The sequence below is a fragment of the Lithobates pipiens genome, unplaced genomic scaffold (assembly GCF_037356315.1).
Source record: "Lithobates pipiens isolate NorthernLeopardFrog02 unplaced genomic scaffold, aLitPip1_a1.2 Scaffold_8, whole genome shotgun sequence".
NCBI lineage: Eukaryota > Metazoa > Chordata > Amphibia > Anura > Ranidae > Lithobates > Lithobates pipiens.
In genome coordinates, this window is record NW_027507903.1 from 480,678,242 (window position 1) to 480,692,167 (window position 13,926).

Genomic DNA, 13,926 nt, shown 5'->3' on the forward strand with positions numbered 1-13,926 from the left:
AAAGAAAACAAACGTATCCATGATTCAAGCAAAATTGTGGTGTTGTGCTATTGCCAGTAGCAACCAGTGAAGTATTTCTATTCTAACCCTCTACAGAAAATATCTCCTAAAACTCTGACCAATGACATCACTATCGCTAAAAGTGCTGTAGCAGCCATATAGGGGAACCTATGAAAACAGAACTCTATTCTGCCATTTCTTTAAGTACATGTTGTCTCTTGCCCATAGAGGGAATGCATTTCTGTGCACATAGGCCAGGCTGGCGTACAGATTGGCAATGCATGCTGGGAACTCTTCTGCCTGGAGCATAGCATCGAGCCTGATGGTACCTTGCGAGACGAAGCAAAGGAATCAATCAAGGACGACTCCTTCACCACCTTCTTCAGCGAGACCGGCAACGGGAAACATGTGCCACGGGCCGTCATGGTTGACCTGGAGCCCTCTGTCGTGGGTAAGTGGCCAAGGGCTAACTACTGCACCTCATTGATAGGAAACTCAGAGTTCTTTCATCAGAATATTTTTAAGTGGACCTGTCCTCAGATATTTTTTCATATTGAGTGCAACATGTTAAGTACTATGTCCGTGTAGCGCTTTCAGATATTTATTACCTCTCATTGAGATCATAGTACTCTTTCTGGAAATGCCTTCATCTGTTTCTCTCTCCAGAAGGATGGAGCTATCTTTGTTCAGGTCTCATCCAGGGTCACAGAATACTTCTTGAACTGAGATGACACAATCATGTAAATTCTGGTTATTGTGTAGTTGTTGGCTGTGTGTACAAATGTCTAGCACAGATCAGTCCCTTCTGCAGCCTCTCACCTTGTGACTTACTACAATGTTACAATGTTATAGTCTGATCACTGGGGGAGAGGAGACTGAGGAAATGCTTCCACCTGCCTGCAGCAGACTGATAACACCACCTCATCTGAGGCAAAGTCACTGACTGGAGCATAGGGGTGTTGCTGTATATTGTGACATGACAGGATTGTATTCATGCAGGTCTATAAAAGGTAGTGCCAGGTCTAATTTAAAGCTGAACTCCACACCCCCCCCCCCTTTAGTCTTGCACAGTTGTACAGGCTTCTCTCCTGTAATGAGAATCTGATTTCACTGCACACTGTGAGCTTCACACAATGTACATTAGAAGCTGCAGCACTGTACAAACCACAGCATATGATGACTTTAATTCTGTTGGTGGATTCAAATAGTCTGAGTGCAATATTCACTCCACTATATAGGAGTCTTCTATATATTGTAGGATCATTTTTGGATTAAAGTCACACGCATAAAGACCACAGTAGTGATTAGGGTGTGCCCAGGTACACCTGCCACACCCCCTGCGCATGCCTATGCATGCTACATAGGTCAGTTTGCATGCAGAAACAGTCCGTCAAAAAATACTTAATCCTCCAGACTGATATCCACCTACTAAGACATTTTGATATTTGCCAGTCCACTACTTTAATCCCTTTGCACCTAAAGCCTGGTACACACCATTCATTTTTTTTTTTTTTCAACCCAGTGGGTTGAATAAAAAAAACTGACAGCTCCAGTCGGAAGTCGCTGTACTAACAATTCATTGTTAGTACAGCAACTGTCCTCACTGAGCTATTGTGTTCTGACAGGGGGGCGACCCCCCACAAGAACACTCAGGTTAGTACTCTCAGCCATTGGCTGAGAGTGCCGTTTGTGAGTCGGTCGGCTGCTGGTTTTTCAGCATGCACGGCTGGCTTCTGTCAGACCAAGTGCCATACACACGGGCTGAATGTTCATTTTTTATTTGGCCGTATGTACTAGGCTTAAGGGTAAAACAAATGTTAATGCCCAAGCACAATTTTGCAACTTTGACACGTGCTAGTAAAACCGTACATATCATCACAACTACTTTGTGCATCCAGGTGGATTATTCCTTGTTTTTTTGTTTTTTTTTTCAGGACAAATTGGGCTTTCATTTGGTGGTAAATGGTGATAGATATCTCCTGTTTTTTTTAATTATCAAAGAAAAACTGGTGCATTTTTTTTTTTTTTTTTTACATTTAGCTGTATATTTCTTCTTACTATCATAACCTACCACCAAATAACAACCCAAATAAACTCTCCTGCTGCTGACCATTGCAGCAACACACATATGTTTATGTTCATTGTTGTTTGTACCCATAGAACAGCCCAGAGACAATATTGCACATTTTGTTTCTTTTTCTTTTTTTTTTATCCCACTTAAAACACACTGATATTAATTGAAATTTTTTTTCTTTTAATAAAATCCTGCTCAAAATATACTGACCATGACATTTGACTCAAACACTAACCCTGGCACAAACCTCAACCTTGATCTAGGTATTTTTTCTTTATTTTATCTTATTATTTTTTAATTAGTTTTTTTTTTTTTTTTTTACACACAGTTTATTTATCTCTCTGTAAGGAATGTATCTTTCCTCTCCATTCATAGAGAGAGAGAGAAAAACACAGGGGTGGGCTTAACAGTGACTGATCACTGTGATAGCCAATCAGAGGCTATCACAGCAATCAGGTGACCTGGAACCTGGAGTTCCAGGTTCTGATCATTAATATGGGACCCCAGTCTCTGTGCTGGGAGCATGCTGTGGGGGCACAAATACGCATATATGCGGCCCCATGGGAATAAGCCCAGTCCAGTGGGGCCGCATACTGTATATGCGTACTGTCGGCGTGAAGAGGTTAACCAGGGCTGAGGACTCTTGAGAGGAATACTGAAGCAGGGTGTTGTGATGTTTTCTAAAAGCCATGTACAGCACCCTACCAGCCCCTTGTACCAGCCATTATCTGCCTGCATTGCATAGAAGCACAGAGGCCCAGTGATGGCATCACTGGGTATAAAATAAGGTATGGAATGAAAAGAGAGAGTTTTTTTTTTTTTTTTTACATTTTGATTAGGGGACAGGGAGGAACCAAGAAAAGCAAGCTATAATCAGATTAAACTTCAGCTTTAAATACCATCTGGGAAAAAAACTTCATCTGGCAGGATATACTGGGACTTTTACCACCTTTGCTAAAATATAAGGCTCCTGGGGGACTCCTCCAAAACAGTCAATTGGAAAAACAGGGAATTTTTAGGCTTTAAAAAAAGAAAATGCAATTTTGTTCGGCATACGTTTTCCATTTTGAAATAATAAAAAATAGAACACTTGCAGTTAAGTGTTATAAACAGGGCTTTTTTTCAGCGGGAACGTGGGGGAATGAAGTTCTGGCACCTCCAGCACTGAAGGTATCTAATGAAAAGTGGTTCTGGAGTGTGCTGAGGGTCCATTGATGTTTGCTGCTGGAGAATCTTATGTTGCTTGGGGGGATGTATTGTTGAGGGAGTGGTCTATTGTTGCTGGAGGGTTAATTATTGCTGGAAGGGATCTATTGTTTCTGGCTGCTGGAGGGTCTAATAATGCTGGCTGTTAGGAGATCTATTGTTGATAGGGGTCTATTGTTCTTGGGGTGAATCTGTTGTTGTTAAGGGGTATTTTGTTGCAGGGGGGGTCTATTGTTGCTGGGGGGATCTGCTGTTGCTGGGGGTCTATTGTTGCTGAAGGGATTTATTGTTACTTGAGGAGCCTATTGTTGCTGGCTGCAGGGGATCTATTTTACTGCTTTTCATATTATCCTTAACAACATCCATAAAAATGTCTTAGCAAAACAAAATAATACTTGGTTCTGTTTTCTATAAAAGGGACAATGCTGGGAGGTGGGTAGGGGGTGGAGCCAAGGGACAGTGCTTGAAGGTGGGTAAGGGGGTGGAGACCAGGGGTGACTTGAAAGAGGGGAGTCCCTGCACCTATTCTCTGAGAAACAAAGCCCTGGTTATAAATAATATACTCTGAAAAAGTGTAATCGAGGAGGAGAGTCTTAAAGGGTAAGTTCACCTGTTGGTGGATTCAAATAGTCTGAGTGCAATATTCACTCCACTATATAGGAGTCTTCTATATATTGTAGGATCATTTTTGGATTAAAGACACACTCATCGAGACCACAGTAGTGATTAGGGTGTGCCCAGGTACACCTGCCACACCCCTTGCGCATGCCTAAGCATTCTACATAGGTCAGTTTGCATGCAGAAACAGTCCGTCAAAAAATACTTAATCCTCCAAATCTGTAAAGTGAACTTACACAGGACCCGACCCCCCCCCCCTCACTCCCACTCCTGCTGACCTGGAGTGCGGTGATCTTCCGTTATAAGCCCTGTTATAGCTGTGTCACCGGCCCAGGGCTTATAAATCCCCGCAACTTAATCTCCAAAACATTCCCCCCGTCAGGAGGTACGTTTAGGAGCATTTTAGTTGCTTGGCGCTGTCACATGGGCCGCCCAATCAGAACCCACGTAGCCCGTCCTGTCAGTGGGGGAAGAAGGAGTGAAAGCTGCGGGGGTTTCTAAGCCCCGTACTCGTGACATGGCTATAGCAAGGCTGTAAAAGTGAATTTACACTTTTAAGCTGGCCATAGATTGGATAGAAAGTGTGACCATTCCTGTTTGACAGAAGTTGATTGATTGACTTCTGTCAAGCAAACAAGTTGGGAAGCTTTTGTTGATCAGCAACTGCAGCCGCTGATCAGTGTACAGTAGTACCTTGGATTACGAGCATAACCCATTCCAGGAGAATGCTTGTAATCCAAAGCACTCGTATATCAAAGCGAGTACTGCACACCCCAGAGACTTGAATCCTGTTCGTCTTGTGAGACAACGCCCCTAACCGAGTCAGGATTTAAAAGAAAGAAAAAAACAGCGCATGTGAGAAACACTCATAAACCTCATTATTTGAAATCTGAGGCTTTACTGTATTCTGACAGTTGCAATTCTCGCTGTCAAAATATAATCAAAATATAATGTCCAGGAGCAGGGGGCCTTGTACAAACCCATCTATGCCGTTTTACAAATTTGGGTGTGATCAAAACCATCAAGCAGGCTTTTGTAAATACCCAAGGATCAACATTCCACCAAAAACTGTCATACACAACTAGTTGATCCTCTAGGGCTCTTGCACAAGAATCCCTTAAAATACCAAGTTTTAGGCTTGCCATACATTATGCAATTTCCTTTCCATGGGTTGAAGGAAAACAAATTGCTTGTTTCCCCCATGAACACAGTCAGTGTTAAGAAAATTTGCAAAGATTTCAAACAAACTTCTTTCACGTTGTCATTATGGGGTATTGTTTGCATAGTTGCCAACATTGCAAAAAAAAGTTTATAGGTGTGGCATAGGAAAAGGTAAAAATGTGGTGCGGCAAAAAATGGGCGTGGTTTACATGAATAGTGGGTGTGGCTTACATGGGGCGTGGCTCAAATGGGTGTGGTTAGAGTCTGAGATGAATGCGGGATGGAGAGGGAAAGGAGGGGGATGGAGAGAGGCAAAGGAGGGGGATGGAGAGAGGAAAGGGGGGGGAGAGGAAAAGGAGGGACAGCGGCCCCCCGATCCTACACCACAATAGCAATATGTGTTTGCCAGAGTTTGACAATCAGCAGATAAAGATACTCCAAATACCTGGTGTTGGCGCTTCAATCATCCCGGCGCCATGATCGTTATGGTGTCAGGATGATGGAAGCGCATTATTTCTATTTTTACATTGTAATATAAAATGAAATAATTAAACTCACCATAATGCAGAATCAGTGGGAGCCATTCGCGCGTCACTAGCCACGTTGCCTGCCACCAGATGCCATCAGGTGTCCCAAGCGGAGTCTGTCCTTACATCAGGTGCCCCATCAGAGGTACCTTCCTCACATCTGTGTCCATCAGCGGAGCCCCTCCTTACATCTGGTGCCCCTCTGATCCACAGACCGCCCCCCCACATCCTGCACAGACCTGCCCCCACATACTCCACAGACCGGCCCCCATATCTCCAGACTGGCCCCCGACATACCACTGGCCCCCAACATCCACAGACTGGCCCCGACATACAACTGGCCCCCCACATTCACAGACTGGCCCCCACATCCACAGACTGGCCCCCACATTCACAGACTGGCCCCCGACATACCACTGGCCCCCACATTCACAGACTGCCCCCACATTCACAGACTGGCCCCGACATACCACTGGCCCCCACATTCACAGACTGGCTCCCACATTCACAGACTGGCCCCCACATTCACAGACTGGCCCCCACATTCACAGACTGGCCCCCACATTCACAGACTGGCCCCCACATTCACAGACTGGCCCCCACATCCACAGACTAGCCTCCCACATCCACAGACTAGCCTCCCACATCCACAGACTAGCCTCCCACATCCACAGACTGGCCCCCACATCCACAGACTGGCCCCCACATCCACAGACTGGCCCCCACATCCACAGACTGGCCCCCACATCCACAGACTGGCCCCCACATCCACAGACTAGCCTCCCACATCCACAGACTGGCCCCCCACATCCACAGACTGGCCCCCACATTCACATACCATGACTGGCCCCCGACATACCACTGGCCCCCACATTAACAGACTGGCCCCCGACATCCACATACCATGACTGTCAATGGCCCCCGACATCCGACTGGCCCCCGCCCCAACATCCACATTGTAGACTGGCCCCCGACATGATGCCGCGTTGCCGCACGCAGACATTTAACTGTGGCGCCGCCCACAGCCCTTTACACTCACTGACACAAACACACGCTAGCAGCGGGGGTGGGCGGCGCCACAGGTGTAGACCAACTTCTGGTCTTCTTAAAAATGGCGACCTCTAGCGGCCGGCAGCAAAAAAACTGGAAATTCAATTTCCCGGGACAAACCGAATTTCGCGGGACATTTCCCGGGACAAAATTAATTCGGGACAGATGTCCTAATCGCGGGAATGTCCAGCGAAATTCGGGACAGTTGGCAACTATGTGTTTGTAGAATTTTGAGGAAAATAATGAACTGAAAGCAGAACTTCAGTCATTTTTTTTTAACTTTCCATCTATTGAATCTTCTGCCCTTGTTGCTTTAACTTTGGACAGTAATTATTTTTTTTGCCATTAATTATCTTATACAGCCCACTTCCTGTTTGTCTGGTAAAAAGCGTAGGCTTATGACATCATGCACAGCTCTCTCTCTTACTCTTGTGAGAGTTTCCCCACAAAGGGAAGGAAAATTAGTCAAAAAAGGGCCAATGAAATCTGCAGAGCTGGAGGTGTGCCTCTGTGTGTCTGTGTAAATGCAGGAAGTGAACAGGCAGCAGTTTCAGCTGCCCACAGTTAAAATGGTTGCAGGCATGTACATTTCAATGTAAACCAACACTCTATTTTCTGTATTATGTTACGATTTTGTTTTCTCAATAAAAATCCTTTGAATTAAAATGGTTGCAGGCAGACTCAGTGGAGGGAGATTTTGGCAAGTGTTTTTATTACAACTTATCCGAGCTGACTGCAGTTCCTCTTTAATCCATTTTGGAATAAGTTTGTAACATAACAAAATGTGGAAAAAGTGAAGCGCTGTGAATACTTTCCAGATGCACTGTACCTTCTCCTCTGCACCAATGTGATTCCCTGAGTGTTCCAGACAGTTTCTCGTTACCAGCTCCTGTGCACTCCTAATCTGTTTTCTAGACATGTGCACTGACAAAAAATGTGTTCATTTTCGTTTCATTCTTCTTTTGCTTTTTTTTGGAAATTTGGATTTTCAAATTTCCGAATTTCAAATCTTCGAATGTCTGAATTGCAAATTTTCAGATTTCCAAATTTTCACATTTCCAAATTTCAAATTTTAAATTACAAATTTCCGAATTTTCGGAAATTCAAAGATTCGAAAATTGAAAAAAAAAAAAGAATTAGTAAAATTCGAAATAATAACTAATAATAACTATGTATTGGAATTTCCTTTCAAATTTGGCTGTTTGTGAATGTAACGAATACAAATTTATCTGAAGTTACGAATTATCCGAAATAACGAATACCGCATCTAAACAAATGGAATGAAACAAATTAATAAAAAATAATAACGTTTTTTTTTCATTATTATTATTAGAGCGTTACGTTCCATTCGTTTAGATACGGCATTCGTTATTTCACATAAATTGTAACTTTAGATACATTCGTACTCGTTATGTTCACTAACAGCCAAATTTGAAAGGAAATTCCAATACCTATAATTTAATATCTATTATTAGTTATCATTTCAGAATTTTTGAATTTTCAAATTTCCGAAATTCTGATATTTCGAATTTTCCAAATTCCAAAATTTCGAATTTCCGAATTTTTTGAAATTCAAAAAATGCAAACATTTAAAATGTAAAATTTGGAAATTCGAAATGTCGGAGTAAACAAATTTGTCAAAATTAGGTTAAAAAACGAATTTCGGAATCAAACGAATTGCACATGTCTACTGTTTTCCTCCACTGTGTGGTTCCCATGCACGTCTATCAGTTTGAAATGTTTAATTTAAAGACATTTGATACCATGTAAATGATCCACAACCCGGTACATTGCTCTTAAACGTCTTCCATTTATTAATTCTCCACAGAACACATAATCTTAGTACAGCAGTTTACGCGTTTCAGCCTGGTTGGCCTTATTCATAACATTTAATGCCAGTGTCTCAGCGCTGCTTAAACTTTTCCCTGCATATCCACTTAGAGTTCCCAGTAATTGCATCCTTGAGTGAGATGAGATGGCTGCAACCTGGGTGTCACCTTCAGCCAAACCTATCTCCACTGCTCTCAGTGCTCTCACTGTCACTATACAGGCAGGCACACAAGGTTTTCCCTTTGTGCCAACGGGTACCCTGCTTCTCCAAAACTCCTTGTACTTTTATGTGACTTTCTCTTGGCCACTCCCTAGCCTCAGCTGTGACGCTAATTTCTGGGGAGCCTGTCTACTCCCTAGTGGGCACGGACTCCAGCTGCTGAAAGGTGGGAAAGAACTTACAAGTGTTATTTAACTGAACCAGAGAGAAATCAGGTCTCCTGCCCTGCCAAGACAGGTCTGTGCTATGCATCAGGGTTGTGTAAGACTGTAATCGCAAGATTGGATGGACAGATGGTGATAATCCAAAAAATACAAGCCACAGCAAACAACGCAATACAGGATCTGACACGTTTCACACTTTCAAAAGTGCTTATTCATAGCTATGAATAAGCACTTTTGAAAGTGTGAAACGTGTCAGATCCTGTATTCTGTTGTTTGCTGTGGCTTGTATTTTTTGGATTATTATCTCTTTTTATTAAAGGCATTGATTTTGAGTGCGGCTGTCCAGAATATTCTCTTCGTCCAATTGCCTATGCTTAGCCTGCACCTGCTGTTCCTATTCTGGATTCTTGTCCAGACACTCTTCCTAGAGCGGCATCTCTCTTCACTGGATGGACAGAATTCATCTGCCTTTTTAGCTGTTTGCCTGGAGTTTAAAGTAAACCCATCTAAAAATAAATGTATTACAATGTTAAATATGTAATGGCCCACCCAGCATCATAAGTTTCTTACTGTTGCCTTTATTGTTTAGAAAATCCACCTCTGTGTGCCCCTCTGATGTTTTTACTTTTTTACTAAACGGTAATTTCAATGACTTCTGTGTAAACCCTGCACACCTGTCTGCAGCCTGTCCAGTAAACAGGCCCTTAATTGCCACTGAAGTGCTGTCACTGAATAAGGTTGGGTGGGGCATAGCCCAGAAGCCAGGGCCATCAGGCCCCCACTGAGTGAAGAGATACACAGGAAGGCACACACACCTAGTGGAATACCACCATGACATTTTATTGAATAAGAATATGTTAGTGTACTTACAAAAGTAGTATGAAACAAGCGCATCAAAGTAAGCCTGAGGAATGGGGCATGAACTTCCTTATTCTAGTCCAGTCGTACGTCATCACGTTCGAATCCATCGGACTTTGCTGTGATTGTGTGTGGTTAAGTCCGTTCATTCGGAAAGTCTGTCAGAACTCTGTCAGAACTCTGTCAGAACTCTGTCAGAACTCTGTCAGAACTCTGTCAGAACTCTGTCAGAACTCTGTCAGAACTCCGTCGAAAGTCTGTCGGACTTAGTCCCTCAAAATCTGGTCGTGTGTACGCGGCATTACATATTCGTATTCAATAAAATGTAATGGTTGTAATGCCTTCCTGTGTGTGTCTACAGTTTGTGGATGACTTCCCTATCTGAGGAGGGCTGCATCGAGCGAAGCATTGCGGTGACACCATTGGATGCGGAGAAGGAATTTCCCCCTTACGGGAATTTAATGGCCCAATTAATAGTACACAAAAAATATTTTAAAAAGCAGTGGCGGCTGGTGCTCAACATTTTTTTTTTTTTGGGGGGGGGGGGGTTGCAAACTGAAATTTCTTTATCGTACATCATAGGACACAGAGCCTCAAGTATTTACTTAGTGGGTTATAGCTACCTTCAGGTGTTGACACTGGCACACCCAATACAGGTAGTTGACTCCCCTATATAACCCCTCTTCCTTCCAGGAGTACCTCAGTTTTCCACCAGTGTCTAAAAATGTTGGCACGAGTAAAGATGTGCTCTGAGGAGCTCTAGGAGGGATCCATGCTGGATTTTTATTTTATTTTTTTAATTCTTTATTTACGGATTGCAGGTAATACAGAGAAAAACTGTAAAAGACATAGATCACTCAGTTTTCCAGTTTAACAAAAATACATACATAGTCAACCAACACTTTGTGGGGGATCAGGGGAAACCAATCAGTTTGCGACAGCAGTGGCCCCAGCCGTGGCTAAACCATCACGTTATCTCAGTCAAATGATCTGGCATCCCAGTGTCCACTTAAAAATGAGGGCAAACTCCAGGGCGATGCCCCTCCAGGCCCAGGCCGAGGGGCATCCGACATCTGTCACTGTCATTTTATCGGGCAAAGAGCTCAGCCGGGACCCTCCCAAGGGTCACCAACCCCTAGCTGGGAAACCGAGGAAACAAAAAGGAGAGGTTTGTGCAATCACCGTGTATTTTAATTATATGAGGAAGTTGGGGGGTAGGGAAAGAGGGGGGAGCAAACAGTGAGGAGAAGGGGATGGGGGTAGAAAGAGTGAAAGTTATGGGGGGTTAGGAGTGCTACGGAGCAGATGGGGGAGAGTGAATCAGAGTGGAATATGAGAAGGGATAGAAAGAAGGAGGACTCCGATGGATTCCCACGGCCGGGGCCCTCCCCCTGTATACGTGCCAGAGCCTACAGATAGGATCTGTAAGCGTCGGAAAACCGAAACAAACTCCAAGGCAACCATTGAGCAGTGTGTTCCTCCTCCTTGTCGCCCAACGCCGAAGTGAGCTGTTCCATACGGTAGATGTCGCAAACTCTCGCAAACCAGTGAGACACCATTGGAGCGGCCCGCTGCTTCCACACGCTAGGTATGCATGCCCTGGCTGCACTCAGAAGATGTTTTAAGAGAGACTTGTGGTACCTCCTGCTCGAGAGTGGGGTCAGATTGAGGAAAATCGCCGCCGGGTCGTTCTGCAGATCGACAGCTGTGAGGTCAAAAATCATACTGAGAACCTGTCTCCAGAAATGGGTCAATTGTGAGCATTCCCAAAAGATATGTAGTAACGTGCCAGGCTGTTCACCGCATCTCCAGCACAAAGGGCTGTGACCGGGGAACATAGCTGCCAGAACAGTGGGGGTCCTGTACCATCGGGTCAAAATCTTATAAGCTATTTCCTGGTATTTACTACATAGGGATGACTTGTGCGCAAATAGAAGCGCGCGACTCCTCTGATCCGGCGAGAGCCGGATACGAAGGTCCCGCTCCCATTTTTCCAAGAACACCAGATGCCCCCAGGAGAGTTGATCCAGTAGGATGCGATAGGACAGGGAAAGAGACCCTCGGGTCGGTCCCTCTCCTGAGCACATCTCCTCAAACGATGTTAGGGGTCTGCGGAACTCGCTACTGTTTGGCAGGGATTTCAAGAAGTGGGAGAGTTGGGCTAGCTTCCACTGTCCCAGGGCCGTGGTTGCTAACACCTCGTACATAGTGGAGACCGCTGTCCACGTCCCAGGGCCAAGAAAAGAAGAGGCCCGCACCAAGTCCTGGCCAAGATCGAGGCGGAACGATTTTTCCGTCATGCCTGGTTCAAAGCATGGGTGTCCAATAATAGGAGTCATGGACGAAGGGAAACTGGGCACGCCCGTCAGCTTAAAATATCTGTCCAACTCTCGTAGCGTTGGCTCAATGAGAGGGTGCGCCCGTGCTGCTCCCGACCAGCTCGGACCACTCCAGGGCAGACCCTCAAGTGGAAATGGTACGGATTCACGTTCTAGTCGAACCCACAGCTTATCCCTCAGATGTCTGCACCAGTCGACTACTCTGTTCATGTGTATCGCCGTACAATACCATGCCGGGTCTGGTAGGCCAATCCCACCCTTGTCTTTCGGTCTGAGCAGTAGTGTTCTGCTGAGTCTTGGAGGCCTGCCTTGCCATACGTAGCGAATAAAGACGGTGCGCATGGCTTTAAAAAATGATTGGGGGATTTTTACCGGTAAGGCTTGTAATAGGTACAAGAGTCTGGGCATTACATTCATTTTGAGCACGTTACATCTCCCAAACCAGGAGGTCGCCAACTTTGACCACCTCTCTAGATCTACGTCAAAATTTTTTAGGAGCGGCTGAAAATTCAATTGAAAAATCAGATGCGGATCCGGGGGAATCTTGGTACCTAGATACTGTATAGCTTCAGTTGCCCAACGAAAGGGAAAATTAGAGCTTAAACTCGTCTGGGCGTTAGTAGACAGGGAGACATTGAGTGCCTCCGATTTCTGTAAATTAATTTTAAAATTTGACAGGGTGCCATATCGTCTTATTTCCGCTAAAAGATTCGGCAATGTAATGTGAGGCTCTGAGACATAAAACAAGAGGTCATCAGCAAAAGCTGCGACCTTGTGGTGGTACGAGGGCGTGTCCAATCCCTTGATGTCTGCGTTCTGCCTGATATGATGTAGCAATGGTTCAAGCGACAGGACAAACAAGAGGGGGGACAACGGACACCCCTGCCTCGTTCCATTGCCAATGGTGAAACGCGACGAGGCAAATCCATTGACCCTAACCACCGCCGTCGGAGACGAGTAAAGGGCCGAAACCCATGAAAGCATGGGGGGAGGTATACCCAGACTTCGCAGGGTGGCTAGCAAAAAAGGCCAGCTCACCCTGTCGAACGCCTTTTCTGCGTCCACAGAGAGCAGCATAATCAGCAGTTTAAGGCGTCTGGCACGTTCTATAACATTGATTGTCCTGGTCGTGTTGTCACGGGCCTCCCTGTTGCGAACAAACCCTACCTGGTCCAGAGGTATCAGGCGTTGGAGAATGGGCGCCAACCGCTCCGCTAATAGCTTAGTGAAGAGCTTGAGGTCGCAGTTTAATAATGAGATGGGCCTATAGTTTGCGCAGAGAAGAGGATCCTTCCCCGGTTTGGGTACGACCGATATGCTGGCCTGTAACAGCTCTGGCGGGAAGGTCTGACCCTCCAATAGAGCGTTAAAGGCTGACACAAACGGCGTGGATAACAGAGAGAGGAAGGCCCTATAGTAGGGGACCGTGAACCCATCCGGGCCTGGTGCCTTGCCCTTGGGTGAGTCTTTTAACGCAGCCGACAATTCCTCCGGGGAGATTAGCTGCGAGAGAAGCTCCATCTCTTCCTGTGTCAGTGACGGGAGGTTTGCCGAAGCAAGGTAGTCGTCAATGGCCGCCGTGCTGGCCTGGAGGGCATCTCCTGAGTCCCGGGGGTGCCGGTTATAAAGGGCTTCATAGAAAGATCGGAAGCTCTCTGCTATCCTCCTGGAATCATGAAGCTTAGCCCCCGAAGGGGAAGCTATGGTCGGGACGAAAGACGCGTTGCGCTGGGTGCGCAGGGAGTTCGCTAGGGACCTACTGCATTTGTCTCCATATTCATAGTACGTCCTGCGGACCCACATAAGTCTGGTTCTAGCCTGAAAGAGAGAGAAGTCTCTGATTTGCTCTCTAAGATCCCTCACCTCCACCTCCAACGCA

General features: G+C 45.4%; 1 protein-coding gene across 1 annotated transcript in view; it reads left to right on the plus strand.

The window, feature by feature from the left end:
* Nucleotides 1-13,926, plus strand: part of TUBA8 (tubulin alpha 8) — a 36,045-nt gene that overhangs the window by 789 nt on the left and 21,330 nt on the right. Inside the window, exon 2 of the mRNA XM_077468820.1 lies at nt 229-451. Coding sequence (XP_077324946.1) covers nt 229-451 — 223 coding nt within the window. The remainder of the gene's footprint in view (nt 1-228; nt 452-13,926) is intronic.